Here is an 11,739-nt window from a genome sequence, read left to right on the forward strand (position 1 = left end):
CTCCCTCCCTCCTTCCTGACGCTTCCTCCTTCCTTCCTTTCTATCTTCCTTCTATTCTTCCATTCTTTTTCCTTCTTTCCCTCCTCCTTCCCTCCTCCCTCCTTCCCTCCTTCCTTCCTCTCCTCCTTCCTGACTTCTTCCTTCCCTCCTTCCAGCCTTCTACACCAGCCGCTACGGCTACAAGATGTGCCTCCTTCCCTCTCCTTCCTTCCTTCCTTCCTTCCTGTTTCCTTCCCTCCCTCCCTACTTTTCCTTCCTTCCTTCCTGTTTCCTTCCTCCCTCCCTCCTTCCTGACGCTTCCTCCTTCCTTCCTTTTCTATCTTCCTTCTATTCTTCCATTCTTTTTCCTTCTTTCCCTCCTCCTTCCCTCCTCCCTCCTTCCCTCCTTCCTTCCTCTCCTCCTTCCTGACTTCTTCCTTCCCTCCTTCCAGCCTTCTACACCAGCCGCTACGGCTACAAGATGTGCCTCCTCCCTCCCTCCCTCCTTCCTTCCTCCTTCCTTCTTTCCTTCCTTCCCTCCCTCCTTCCTTCCTCTTCTCCTTCCTGACTTTCTCCTTCCCTCCCTCCTTCCTTCTCTCCTCCCTTCCTCCCTCCTCCCTCCCTCCCTCCTTCCTTCCTCTCCTCCTTCCTGACTTCTTCCTTCCCTCCTTCCAGCCTTCTATACCAGCCGCTACGGCTACAAGATGTGCCTCCTTCCTTCCTCTTTCCTTCCTACCTTCCCTCCTCCTTCCTTCCTTCCTCTTCTTCCTCCTTCCTTCCTCCCTCCTTCTTTCCTTCCTTCCTCCTTCCTCTCCTCCTTCCCTCCTTCCTTCCTTTCCTCCTTCCTGACTTTTTCCTTCCTTCCTTCTATTCCTTCACATCTCTTTCCTCCCTCCCTCTCTCCCTTCATTTCCTTTTATTTTCCCCTTCCCTCCTTTTTCCTCCCTCCCTTCCTCTCCTCCTTCCCTCCTTCCTTCCTCTCCTCCTTCCTGACTTTTCCCTTCCCTCCTTCCAGCCTTCTACACCAGCCGCTACGGCTACAAGATGTGCCTCCTTCCTTCCTCTTTCCTTCCTCCTTCCTACCTTCCCTCCTCCCCTCCTTCCTTCCGTCCTGTTTCCTTCCCTCCCTCCCTCCCTCCTTTTCCTTCCTTCCTTCCTGTTTCCTTCCTTCCTTCCCTCCCTCCTTCCTTCATTCCTTCCTTCCTCCTTCCTTCCTCTCTCCTTCCTCCCTCCCTCCTTCCCTCCCTCTCTCTGTCTCCCCCCCTCTCTCTCTTTCTCCTTCCCTCCTTCCTTCCTTCCTTCCCTCCTTCCTTCCCTCCTTCCCTCCTTCCTTCCTCTCCTCCTTCCTGACTTCTTCCTTCCCTCCTTCCAGCCTTCTACACCAGCCGCTACGGCTACAAGATGTGCCTCCGCCTCTACCTCAACGGCGACGGATCCGGGCGCAACACCCACCTCTCTCTCTTCTTCGTCCTCATGAAGGGGCCCAACGACGCCCTCCTGAAGTGGCCCTTCAACCAGAAGGTAGGCCAATCCGGAGTCACTCCGGTTTCACCCCATTTCCCCCATTTATAACCAAAAAAGCACCAAAGTGGAGTCAATCCGGTTTGCCGCCTTTCCCCTTTGCGGGGAACGAAGCCCGAATGTGGAGTCATTTGGAAGGCCCAGTCTGGAGCCCCAAAGTGGAGTCAGTCTGGAGTCACTCCGGTTTGGCACCTTTCCCCCGGGTTTCTAAGCAAAAAAAACCCAAAGTGGAGTCAATCGGGTTTGGCGCGTTGCCCCTTTCCTCTCCCTCTTCTCCAATGATGCGCTTCTGAAGTGACCCTTCAACCAGAAGGTAGGCCAAACCAGAGTCACTCCAGTTTGGGAGCTTTCCCCCCCATTTGTAACAAAAAAACACCAAAGTGGAGTCAATCCAGTTTGGTGCATTTCACCGTTCCGGGGAAAGTGGAGTCAGTCTGAAGGCCCACAGTGGAGTCAGTCTGGAGCCCCAAAGCAGAGTCAGTCTGAAGGCCCACAGTGGAGTCAGTCTGGAGCCCCAAAGCAGAGTCAGTCTGAAGCCCCAAAGTGGAGTCAGTCTGGAGTCACGCCGGTTTCGGAGCTTTCCCCCCCCCCATTTATAATAAAAAAACACCAAAGTGGAGTGAATCTGGTTTGGCGTGTTGCCCCTTTCCTTTCCCTCTTCTCCAACGACGCCCTCCAGAATTGGCCCTTCAACCAGAAGGTAGGCCAAACCGGAGTCACTCCGGTTTCACCCCATTTCCCCCATTTATAACCAAAAAACTGCAAAGTGGAGTCAATTTGGTTTGGCGTGTTGCCCCTTTCCTCTCCCTCTTCTTCGTCCTCCTGAAGTGGCCCTTCAACCAGAAGGTAGGCCAATCCGGAGTCACTCCGGTTTCACACTATTTCCCCCGTTTTCCCCGGGTTTAAAACAAAAAAACCCCAAAGTGGAGTCAATCCTGTTTGCTGCCTTTCCCCTTTCCTCTCCCTCTTCTTCGTCCTCCTGAAGTGGCCCTTCAACCAGAAGGTAGGCCAATCCGGAGTCACTCCGGTTTTGCACCTTTTCCCCGGGTTTATAAGCAAAAAAACACCAAAGTGGAGTCAATCCGGTTTGGTGCGTTGCCCCTTTCCTCTCCCTCTTCTCCAACGATGCGCTTCTGAAGTGGCCCTTCAACCAGAAGGTAAACCAATCCGGAGTCACTCTGGTTTCGGAGCTTCCCCCCATTTATAACCAAAAAACTGCAAAGTGGAGTCAATCCGGTTTGGCGCGTCTCCCCTTTCTGGGAAACGAAGTCTGAATGGCCTTTCAACCAGACGGTAGGCCATTCGCCGCGCCAAACCGGAGTCACTCCGGATTCGGAACTTTTCCCCGGGTTTATAACCAAAAAACAACAAACTGGAGTCAATCCAGTTTGCTGTGTTTCCCCTTTCCTCTCCCTCTTCTTCGTCCTCATGAAGGGGCCCAACGACGCCCTCCTGAAGTGGCCCTTCAACCAGAAGGTAGGCCAATCCGGAGTCACTCCGGTTTCACCCCATTTCCCCCGTTTTCCCCGGGTTTAAAACAAAAAAAACCCAAACTGGAGTCAATCCGGTTTGCTGCCTTTCCCCTTTCCTCTCCCTCTTCTCTGATACGCTCCTGAAGTGGCCCTTCAACCAGAAGGTAGGCCAAACCAGAGTCACTCCGGTTTTGAAGCTTCCGCCCCCATTTATAACAAAAAAATACCAAAGTGGAGTCAATCCGGTTTGGTGCGTTTCACCGTTTCACCGGGGAAAGTGGAGTCAGTCTGGAGCCCCAAAGCAGAGTCAGTCTGAAGCCCCAAAGTGGAGTCAGCCTGGAGTCACTCCGGTTTCGGAGCTTTCCCCCCCATTTATAACCAAAAAACTGCAAAGTGGAGTCAATCCGGTTTGGCGTGTGTTGCCCCTTTCCTCTCCCTCTTCTCCAATGATGCGCTTCTGAAGTGGCCCTTCAACCAGAAGGTAGGCCAATCCGGAGTCACTCCGGTTTTGCACCTTTTCCCCCGGTTTATAAGCAAAAAAACCCCAAAGTGGAGTCAATCCGGTTTGCTGCCTTTCCCCTTTCCTCTCCCTCTTCTCCAACGACGCCCTCCTGAAGTGGCCCTTCAACCAGAAGGTAGGCCAATCCGAAGTCACTCCGGTTTCACACCCTTTCCCCCATTTATGACCAAGAAACACCAAAGTGGAGTCAATCGGGTTTGGCGCGTTGCCCCTTTCCTCTCCCTCTTCTTCGTCCTCCTGAAGTGGCCCTTCAACCAGAAGGTAGGCCAAACCGGAGTCACTCCGGTTTCAGAGCTTTCCCCCCACTTATTACAAAAAAACACCAAAGTGGAGTCAATCCAGTTTGGTGCGTTTCACCGTTCCGGGGAAAGCGGTGTCAGTCTAGAGCCCCAAAGCAGAGTCAGTCGGAAGCCCCAAAGTGGAGTCACTCCAGCTTTGGCCCGTTTCCCCCGGATTTCAAACAAACTGGATTCAATCCACTTTGCCGCGTTTCTCCTTTCCTCTCCCTCTTCTCCAATGATGCGCTTCTGAAGTGGCCCTTCAACCAGAAGGTAAGCCAATCCGGAGTCACTCTGGTTTCACACCCTTTCCCCCCATTTATAACAAAAAAACACCAAAGTGGAGTCAATCCGGTTTGGCGCCTTTCCCCTTTGCGGGGAACGAAGCCCAAATGTGGAGTCATTTGGAAGGCCCAGTCTGGAGCCCCAAAGTGGAGTCAGTCTGCAGTCACTCCGGTTTCGGACCTTTCCCCCGGATTTCAAGCAAAAAAAACCCAAAGTGGAGTCAATCCGGTTTGGCGCGTCTCCCCTTTCTGGGAAACGAAGTCTGAATGGCCTTTCAACCAGACGGTAGGCTATTTGCTGTGCCAAACTGGAGTCACTCCGGATTCGGAACTTTTTCCCGGGTTTATAACAAAAAAAAACAACAAACTGGAGTCAATCCAGTTCGCTGTGTTTCCCCTTTCCTCTCCCTCTTCTTCGTCCTCATGAAGGGGCCAAACGATGCCCTCCTGAAGTGGCCCTTCAACCAGAAGGTAGGCCAAACCGGAGTCACTCCAGTTTCACACCATTTCCCCATTTATAACCAAAAACCTGTAAAGTGGAGTCAATCCGGTTTGCCGCCTTTCCCCTTTGCGGGGAACGAAGCCCAAATGTGGAGTCATTTGGAAGGCCCAGTCTGGAGCCCCAAAGTGGAGTCAGTCTGCAGTCACTCCGGTTTTGGACCTTTTCCCCGGATTTCAAGCAAAAAAACCCCAAAGTGGAGTCGATCCGGTTTGGAACATCTCCCCTTTCCGGGAAACGAAGTCTGAATGGCCTTTCAACCAGACGGTAGGCCATTCGCCGCGCCAAACCGGAGTCACTCTGGATTCGCTCCATTTCCCCCATTTTCCCCGGATTTAAAACAAAAAAACCCCCAAACTGGAGTCAATCCGGTTTGCCGCATTTCCCCTTTCCTCTCCCTCATGAAGGGGCCCAACGACGCCCTCCTGAAGTGGCCCTTCAACCAGAAGGTAGGCCAAACCGGAGTCACTCCGGTTTCACCCCATTTCCCCCATTTATAACCAAAAAACTGCAAAGTGGAGTCAATTCGGTTTGATGTGTTGCCCCTTTCCTCTCCCTCTTCTTCGTCCTCCTGAAGTGGCCCTTCAACCAGAAGGTAGGCCAATCTGGAGTCACTCCGGTTTCGGAGCTTTTTCCCGGGTTTATAAGCAAAAAACGCCAAACCGGAGTCAATCCAGTTTGCTGTCTTTCCCCTTTGCGGGAAATGAAGTTCCGAAGTGGAGTCAGTCTGAAGCCCCAAAGTGGAGTCACAACGCTTTCAGAGCATTTCCCCGTTTTTCCCGGATTTAAAGCAAAAAAAACCTAAACTGGATTGAATCTGGTTTGAATCCAAAGTGGAGTCAGTCTGAAGCCCCTAGTGGAGTCAGTCTGGAGCCCCAAAGTGGGGTCAGTCTGAAGCCTCAAAGTGGAGTCAGTCTGGAGCCCCAAAGTGGAGTCAAAGTGGAGTCAGTCTGAAGCCCCCAAGTGGAGTCAAAGTGAAGTCAGTCTAAAGCCCCAAAGCCGAGTCAATCTGAAGGCCCAAAGCGGAATCAGCCTGGAGTCACTCCAGTTTTGGGGCTTTTTCCCGGGTTTATAACAAAAATCCGGTTTGGCGCGTTTCCCCTTTTCGGGAAACGAAGCCCCAAAGTGGAGTCAGGAAAATCTAAACTGGAGTCAATCCGCTTTCTCCAACGACGCCCTGCTGAAGTGGCCCTTCAACCAGAAGGTAGGCCAAACTGGAGTCACTCCGGATTCGGACCTTTTCTCCAGATTGAAAACAAAAAAAACCCCAAACTGGAGTCAATCCGGTTTGGCGTGTCTCCCTTTTCTGGAAAACGAAGTCTGAATGGACCTTCAACCAGAAGGTAGGCCATTTGGCGTGCCAAACTAGAGTCACTCCGGATTCGGAGCTTTCCCCCCCATTTATAACAAAAAAACTGCAAAGTGGACTCAATCCGGTTTGCTGCGTTTCCCCTTTCTGGGAAGTGGAGTCAGTCTGATATTCGTCGTCTAGAAAGCTGAAAGCCCAAAGTGGAGTCAGTCTGGAGTCACTCCGGTTTCACCCCATTTCCCCCATTTTTCCCGGATTTAAAAAAAAAAAAAAAAAACTAAACTGGAATCAATCCGGTTTGGTGCGTTTCCCTTTTTCAGGGATAGTGGAGTCAGTCTGAAGCCCCAAAGTGGAGTCAGTCTGAGGCCCCAAAGTGGAGCGAAGCCCCAAAGTGGAGTCAGTCTGAGGCCCCAAAGTGGAGCGAAGCCCCAAAGTGGAGTCAGTCTGATTTCTGTTGTCTAGAAAGCTGAAAAGCCAAAAGTGGAGTCAGTCTGAAGCCCCAAAGTGGAGTCAGTCTGATTTCCGTTGTCTAGAAAGCTGAAAGTGGAGTGAATCCGCTTTCTGGGAAAGCTGGTTGAAAATCCCAAGAAACTGGGCTGAATCTGGTTTAGCGCCTTCCCGGTTTTCTGCAAACCAACCCTGAAATCGGAGTCAATCTGCTTTCCGTTTCCTAGAAAGCTGGTCTATGATAAGCCTTGGAAGTGGAGTGAATCCGCTTTTGGTTTCCCAGAACGCCACTCCGAAACAAACCACGAAAGCGGAGTCCGTTTGTTTTCCTGGGAATCCCCAAAGTGGAGTGAATCCTCTTTCTGTTTCCTACAAAGCTGATCTCTGATAAGCCCTGAAAGCAGAGTGAAGCCGCTTTCCGTTTCCTAGAAAGCTGATCTAAAATCCTGAAACTGGAGCGAATCCACTTTCCGTTTCCTCCAAAGCTGAGCTCCAACAAGCCCTGAAAGCGGAGTGAATCCACTTTCCATTTCCTACAAAGCTGATCTAAAACCTTTGAAAGTGGAGTCAATCCGCTTTCCATTTCTTCAAACGCCGCTCTGAAACGAACCCTGAAAGTGGAGTCCGTTTCGTTTCCTGGAAACCCCCAAACCAGAGTCAATCCCCTTTCCGTTTCCTCCACCCCCGATCCAAAACTGGTCTGACTCCGGTTTCTCCCCAGACCACCGGGAGTGAATCCGCTTTCCCTTTCCTAGAAAGCTGATCTAAAATAAATCCTGAAACTGGAGTGAATCCGCTTTCTGTTTCCCTGAAAGCGGAGTCCATTCATTTCCTGGGAACCCCCAAACCGGAGCAAATCCGCTTTCCCTTTCCTAGAGCGCTGCTCTGAAATAAATCCTGAAACTGGAGTGAATCCGCTTTCCGTTTCCTAGAAACCTGGTTTCCCATAAGCCCTGAAAGTGGAGTGAATCCGCTTTCCGTTTCCCCGAAAGCGGAGTCCATTCGTTTCCTGGGAACCCCCAAACCGGAGCAAATCCGCTTTCCCTTTCCTAGAGCGCTGCTCTGAAATAAATCCCGAAAGCGGAGTGAATCCGCTTTCTGTTTCCTAGAAACCTGGTTTCCCATAAGCCCTGAAAGTGGAGTGAATCCGCTTTCCATTTCCTAGAAAGCTGATCTAAAATAAATCCTGAAACTGGAGTGAATCCGCTTTCCCTTTCCTAGAAACCTGGTTTCCCATAAGCCCTGAAAGTGGAGTGAATCCGCTTTCCATTTCCTAGAAACCTGGTTTCCCATAAGCCCTGAAAGTGGAGTGAATCCGCTTTGTGTTTCCTAGAAACCTGGTTTCCCATAAGCCCTGAAAGTGGAGTGAATCCGCTTTCTGTTTCCTAGAAAGCTGATCTAAAATAAATCCTGAAACTGGAGTGAATCCGCTTTCCCCTTCCTAGAACGCTGCTCTGAAATAAATCCTGAAACTGGAGTGAATCTGCTTTCCCTTTCCTAGAACGCTGCTCTGAACTAAATCCTGAAACTGGAGTGAATCCGCTTTCCGTTTCCCCGAAAGCGGAGTCCATTCGTTTCCTAGGAACCCCCAAACCAGAGCAAATCCACTTTATGTTTCCTAGAACGCTGCTCTGAAATAAATCCCAAAAGCGGAGCGAATCCGCTTTCCGTTTCCTGCTGAGCTGATCCGAAACCTTTGAAACTGGGGTGAAACCGCTTTCTGTTTCCTTGAAGGATGCTCTCCAATAAAACCCGGAAGCGGAGTCAATCTGCTTTCCTGCAACGCCGATTTCAGAACCCCCAAAGTGGAGCGAATCTGCTTTCTGTTTCTGTTTTTGGGGAGGTTTCCTCCAATAAGCCCTGAAACTGGAGTGAATCCGCTTTCCGTTTCCTAGAAACCTGTTTTCCCATAAGCCCTGAAAGTGGAGTGAATCCGCTTTCCGTTTCCTAGACCCCTGACCTGAAATAGGCCCCCCAAAGCGGAGTCTGTTTGTTCCCCCCAACTGGTCTGACTCCGGTTTGACTCCGGTTTCCCTCCTCCCAGGTCACCTTCCAAATCCTATGAAGCTGGTCAAAAACCTTTGAAAGTGGAGTCAATCCGCTTTCCGTTCCCCCGAACGGTGCCCCGAAAGCGGAGTCCGTTTCCTAGACCCCCCGATCCGAAACTGGTCTGACTCCGGTTTGACTCCGCTTTCCCTCCTCCCAGGTCACCTTCCGCTTCCTATCAAGCTGATCGAAAACCTTTGAAAGTGGAGTCAGTCCGCTTTCCCTTCCCCCGAACGGTGCCCCGAAAGTGGAGTCCGTTTCCTAGACCCCGATCCGAAACTGGTCTGACTGATTAAGCTGATGGAAAACCTTTGAAAGTGGAGTCAATCCGCTTTCCCTTCCCCCGAACGGTGCCCCGAAAGCGGAGTCCGTTGCCTAGACCCCCCGATCCGAAAGTGGTCTGACTCCGGTTTGACTCCGCTTTCCCTCCTCCCAGGTCACCTTCCATTTCCTATCAAGCTGATCGAAAACCTTTGAAAGTGGAGTCGATCCGCTTTCCCTTCCCCCGAATGGTGCCCCGAAAGCGGAGTCCGTTGCCTAGACCCCCCCCCGATCCAAAACTGGTCTGACTCCGGTTTCTCCCCAGGTCACCCTGATGCTCCTGGATCAGGACCACCGGGAGCACGTGATCGACGCCTTCCGTCCGGACGTGACCTCCTCCTCTTTCCAGCGTCCAATCGGCGCACTGAACGTGGCCAGTGGCTGCCCCCTTTTCTGCCCCCTTTCCAAGATGGCCGCCCGGGACTCCTACGTCCGGGACGACACCCTCTTCATCAAGGCCATCGTCGACCTCACCGGACTCTGAATCGGCGCGTCTACACCGGGGGCGGCTACTCCACTTCCGATCCCGATTCCCGGTGAAGCCCCAAAGTGGAGTCAGTCTGTAGCCCCAAACTGGACTCGGTCTGGTTTGCTGCGTTTCCCCTTTCCGGGAAACGAAGCCCCCAAGCGGAGTCAGTCTGGAGCCCCAAAGCGGAGTCAGTCTGGAGTCACTCCGCTTTCGCCCCATTTCCCCCGTTTTTCCAACCCAAAAAGCCCAAACTGGACTCAATCCAGACTCTGAATCCGGTGGCGCGTCTACACGGGGGGCGGCTACTCCGCTTTCGCTCCCAATCCTGGACCTGAGTGCGAGAGCTTCCGGGAAAAGGTTTGGGAGGAGTCACTCCACTTTCGCCCCATTTTCCCTGGATTTCAAAGCAAAAACCCCCAAACTGGACTCAATCCGGTTTGCTGCGTTTCCCCTTTCCAGGAAATGAAGCCCCAAAGTGGAGTCTGGAGCCCCAAAGCGGAGTCAGTCTGAAGTCACTCCGGTTTCGCCAGCGGCTGCCCCCTTTTCTGCCCCCTTTCCAAAATGGCCGCCCGGGACTCCTACGTCCGGGACGACACCCTCTTCATCAAGGCCATCGTCGACCTAACCGGACTCTGAATCGGCGCGTCTACACGGGGGGCGGCTACTCTGCTTTCGCTCCGGGTTCCCGGTGAAGCCCCAAAGTGGAGTCAGTCTGTAGCCCCAAACTGGACTCAGTCTGGTTTGCTGCGTTTCCCCTTTCCGGGAAACGAAGCCCCCAAGTGGAGTCAGTCTGGAGCCCCAAAGTGGAGTCAGTCTGGAGTCACACCGCTTTCGCCCCATTTCCCCCCTTTTTCCAACCCAAAAAACCCAAACTGGACTCAATCCAGACTCTGAATCCGGACTCTGAATCCGGTGGCGCGTCTACACGGGGGGCGGCTACTCCGCTTTCGCTCCCGGTTCCCGGTGGAGTCAGTCGGAAGCCCCAAAGTGGAGTCAGTCTGGAGCCCCAAACTGGACTCAAACCGGTTTGCTGCGTTTCTGGAGCCCCAAAGTGGAGTCAGTCTGGAGTCACTCCGCTTTCGCCCCATTTCCCCCCTTTTTCCAACCCCAAAATCCCAAACTGGACTCAATCCGGATTCTGAATCGGCGCGTCTACACCAGGAGCGGCTACTCCACTTCCGATCCGGGACCTGGACCCTTTTTGGGTGGAATAAATTGGTTTTTGGACGGATTTTTTCGTTCTTTCTTTATGGGAGGAGCGGCGGCCAATCGGAAGGGACTTCCTGTTTCTTCTTCCCTCCCTCCCTGCTCCTTTTTCCCTTCCTTTCCCTTCTTTCCTTCCTTCTTTCTTCCTCCTTCTTTTCTTTTTTATTCCTGTCTTCTTTCTTTCTTTCCTTCCTTCCTTCCTTCCTTCCTTCCTTCCTTCCTTCCTATCCTTCTTTCCATCCTTCCTTTTTTCCCTTCCTCCCTTTCCCCTTTCTCCATTCTTTCCTTCCTTCCTGATTTCCTTCCTTCCTTCCTTCCTGATTTCCTCCCTCCCCTCCCTCCTTCCTTCCTTTATTTCTTTCCTTCCTTCCTTCCTCCCTTCCTTTCCTTCCTTCCTTCCTGATTTCCTTCCTTCCCTTCTTTCCTTCCCTTCCTTCCTTTCCTTTCCTTCCTTCTTTCCTTCCTTCCTTCCTCCTCCTTCCCTCCTTCCTTCCCTCCTTCTTCCTTCTTTCCTCCCTCCCTTCCTTCCCTTCTTTCCTTTCCTTTCCTTCCTTCCTTCTTTCCTTCCTTCCTTCTTCCTTCCTTCCTTCCCTTCCTTCCTTCCTTCCTTCCCTTCCTTCCCTCCCTCCCTTTCTTCCTCCCTCGCCTCCCTCCTTCCTTTATTTCTTTCCTTCCTTCCTTCTTTCCTTCCTTCCTTTCCTTCCTTCCTTCTTTCCTTCCTTCCTGATTTCCTTCCTTTCCTTCCTTCCTAGCTTCTCTCTCTCTCCCCTTCCTTCCTTCCTTCCTTCTTTCCTTCCTTCCGCCTTTCCTTTCCCTTCCTTCCCGATTTCCTTCCTTCCCTCTTCTTCCTCCCTCCCTCCTTCCTTCCTTCCTTCCTTCCTTTCCTTCCTTCCTTCCCTTCCTTCCTTCCTTCCTTCCTTCCTTTCCTTCCTTCCTTCCCTTCCTTCCTTTCCTTCCTTCCTTCCTTCCTTTCCTTCCTTCCCTTCTTTCCTTCCTTTCCTTCCTTCCTTCCTTCCCTTCTTCCTTCCCTCCTTCCTTCCCTCCTTCCTTCCTTCTTTCCTCCCTTCCTTTCCTTCCTTTCCTTCCTTCCTTCCTCCCTTCCTTTCCTTCCTTCCTTCCTGATTTCCCTTTCTTCCCTTCTTTCCTTTCCTTCCTTCCTTCCTTCCTTCTTTCCTTCCTTCCTTCCCTTCCTTCCTTCCTTTCCTTCCCTCCCTCCCTTTCTTCCTCCCTCCCCTCCCTCCTTCCTTCATTTCTTTCCTTCCTTCCTTCTTTCCTTCCTTCCTTTCCTTCCTTCTTTCCTTCCTGATTTCCTTCCTTTCCTTCCTAGCTTCTCTCTCTCTCCCCTTCCTTCTTTCCTTCCTTCCTCCTTCCCGATTTCCTTCCTTCCC

The 11,739-nt window shown here is 52.0% G+C and overlaps 2 protein-coding genes and 1 long non-coding RNA gene across 3 annotated transcripts in view; 2 read left to right on the forward strand and 1 right to left on the reverse strand.

Annotated features, from left to right (window-relative positions):
* Positions 1-1,353: 1,353 nt before the first annotated feature.
* On the forward strand, positions 1,354-10,377 carry LOC309524070 (TNF receptor-associated factor 2-like). Its single transcript, XM_082208444.1, has 2 exons — positions 1,354-1,500; positions 8,942-10,377. The coding sequence occupies exons 1-2, from the start codon at positions 1,381-1,383 to the stop codon at positions 9,158-9,160; spliced, it is 339 nt and encodes a 112-aa protein (XP_082064570.1). The 5' UTR covers positions 1,354-1,380; the 3' UTR covers positions 9,161-10,377.
* LOC309524071 lies at positions 1,996-6,090 on the forward strand. The gene is made up of 3 exons (XR_014215774.1): positions 1,996-2,068; positions 5,977-6,016; positions 6,057-6,090. It is a non-coding gene; the product is annotated as an uncharacterized lncRNA (long non-coding RNA).
* LOC309524276 (uncharacterized protein) overlaps positions 9,186-11,739 on the reverse strand; it is a gene marked incomplete at its 3' end in the record, with an annotated part of 27,096 nt that continues 24,542 nt past the window's right edge. The window contains exon 9 of the mRNA XM_082208733.1: positions 9,186-9,279. Within this exon, the coding sequence (XP_082064859.1) occupies positions 9,186-9,279 (94 nt within the window). The remainder of the gene's footprint in view (positions 9,280-11,739) is intronic.

This window comes from Podarcis vaucheri (assembly GCF_965113315.1).
Source record: "Podarcis vaucheri genome assembly, chromosome: Z".
Lineage (NCBI taxonomy): Eukaryota > Metazoa > Chordata > Lepidosauria > Squamata > Lacertidae > Podarcis > Podarcis vaucheri.

Coding starts and splice junctions, on each gene's coding strand:
- LOC309524070 (XM_082208444.1), top strand. CDS start 1,381: ATGTGCCTCCGCCTCTACCTCAACGGCGACGGATCCGGGCGCAACACC. Junction 1,501..8,941: donor AGTGGCCCTTCAACCAGAAG/GTAGGCCAATCC, acceptor GTTTCTCCCCAG/GTCACCCTGATGCTCCTGGA.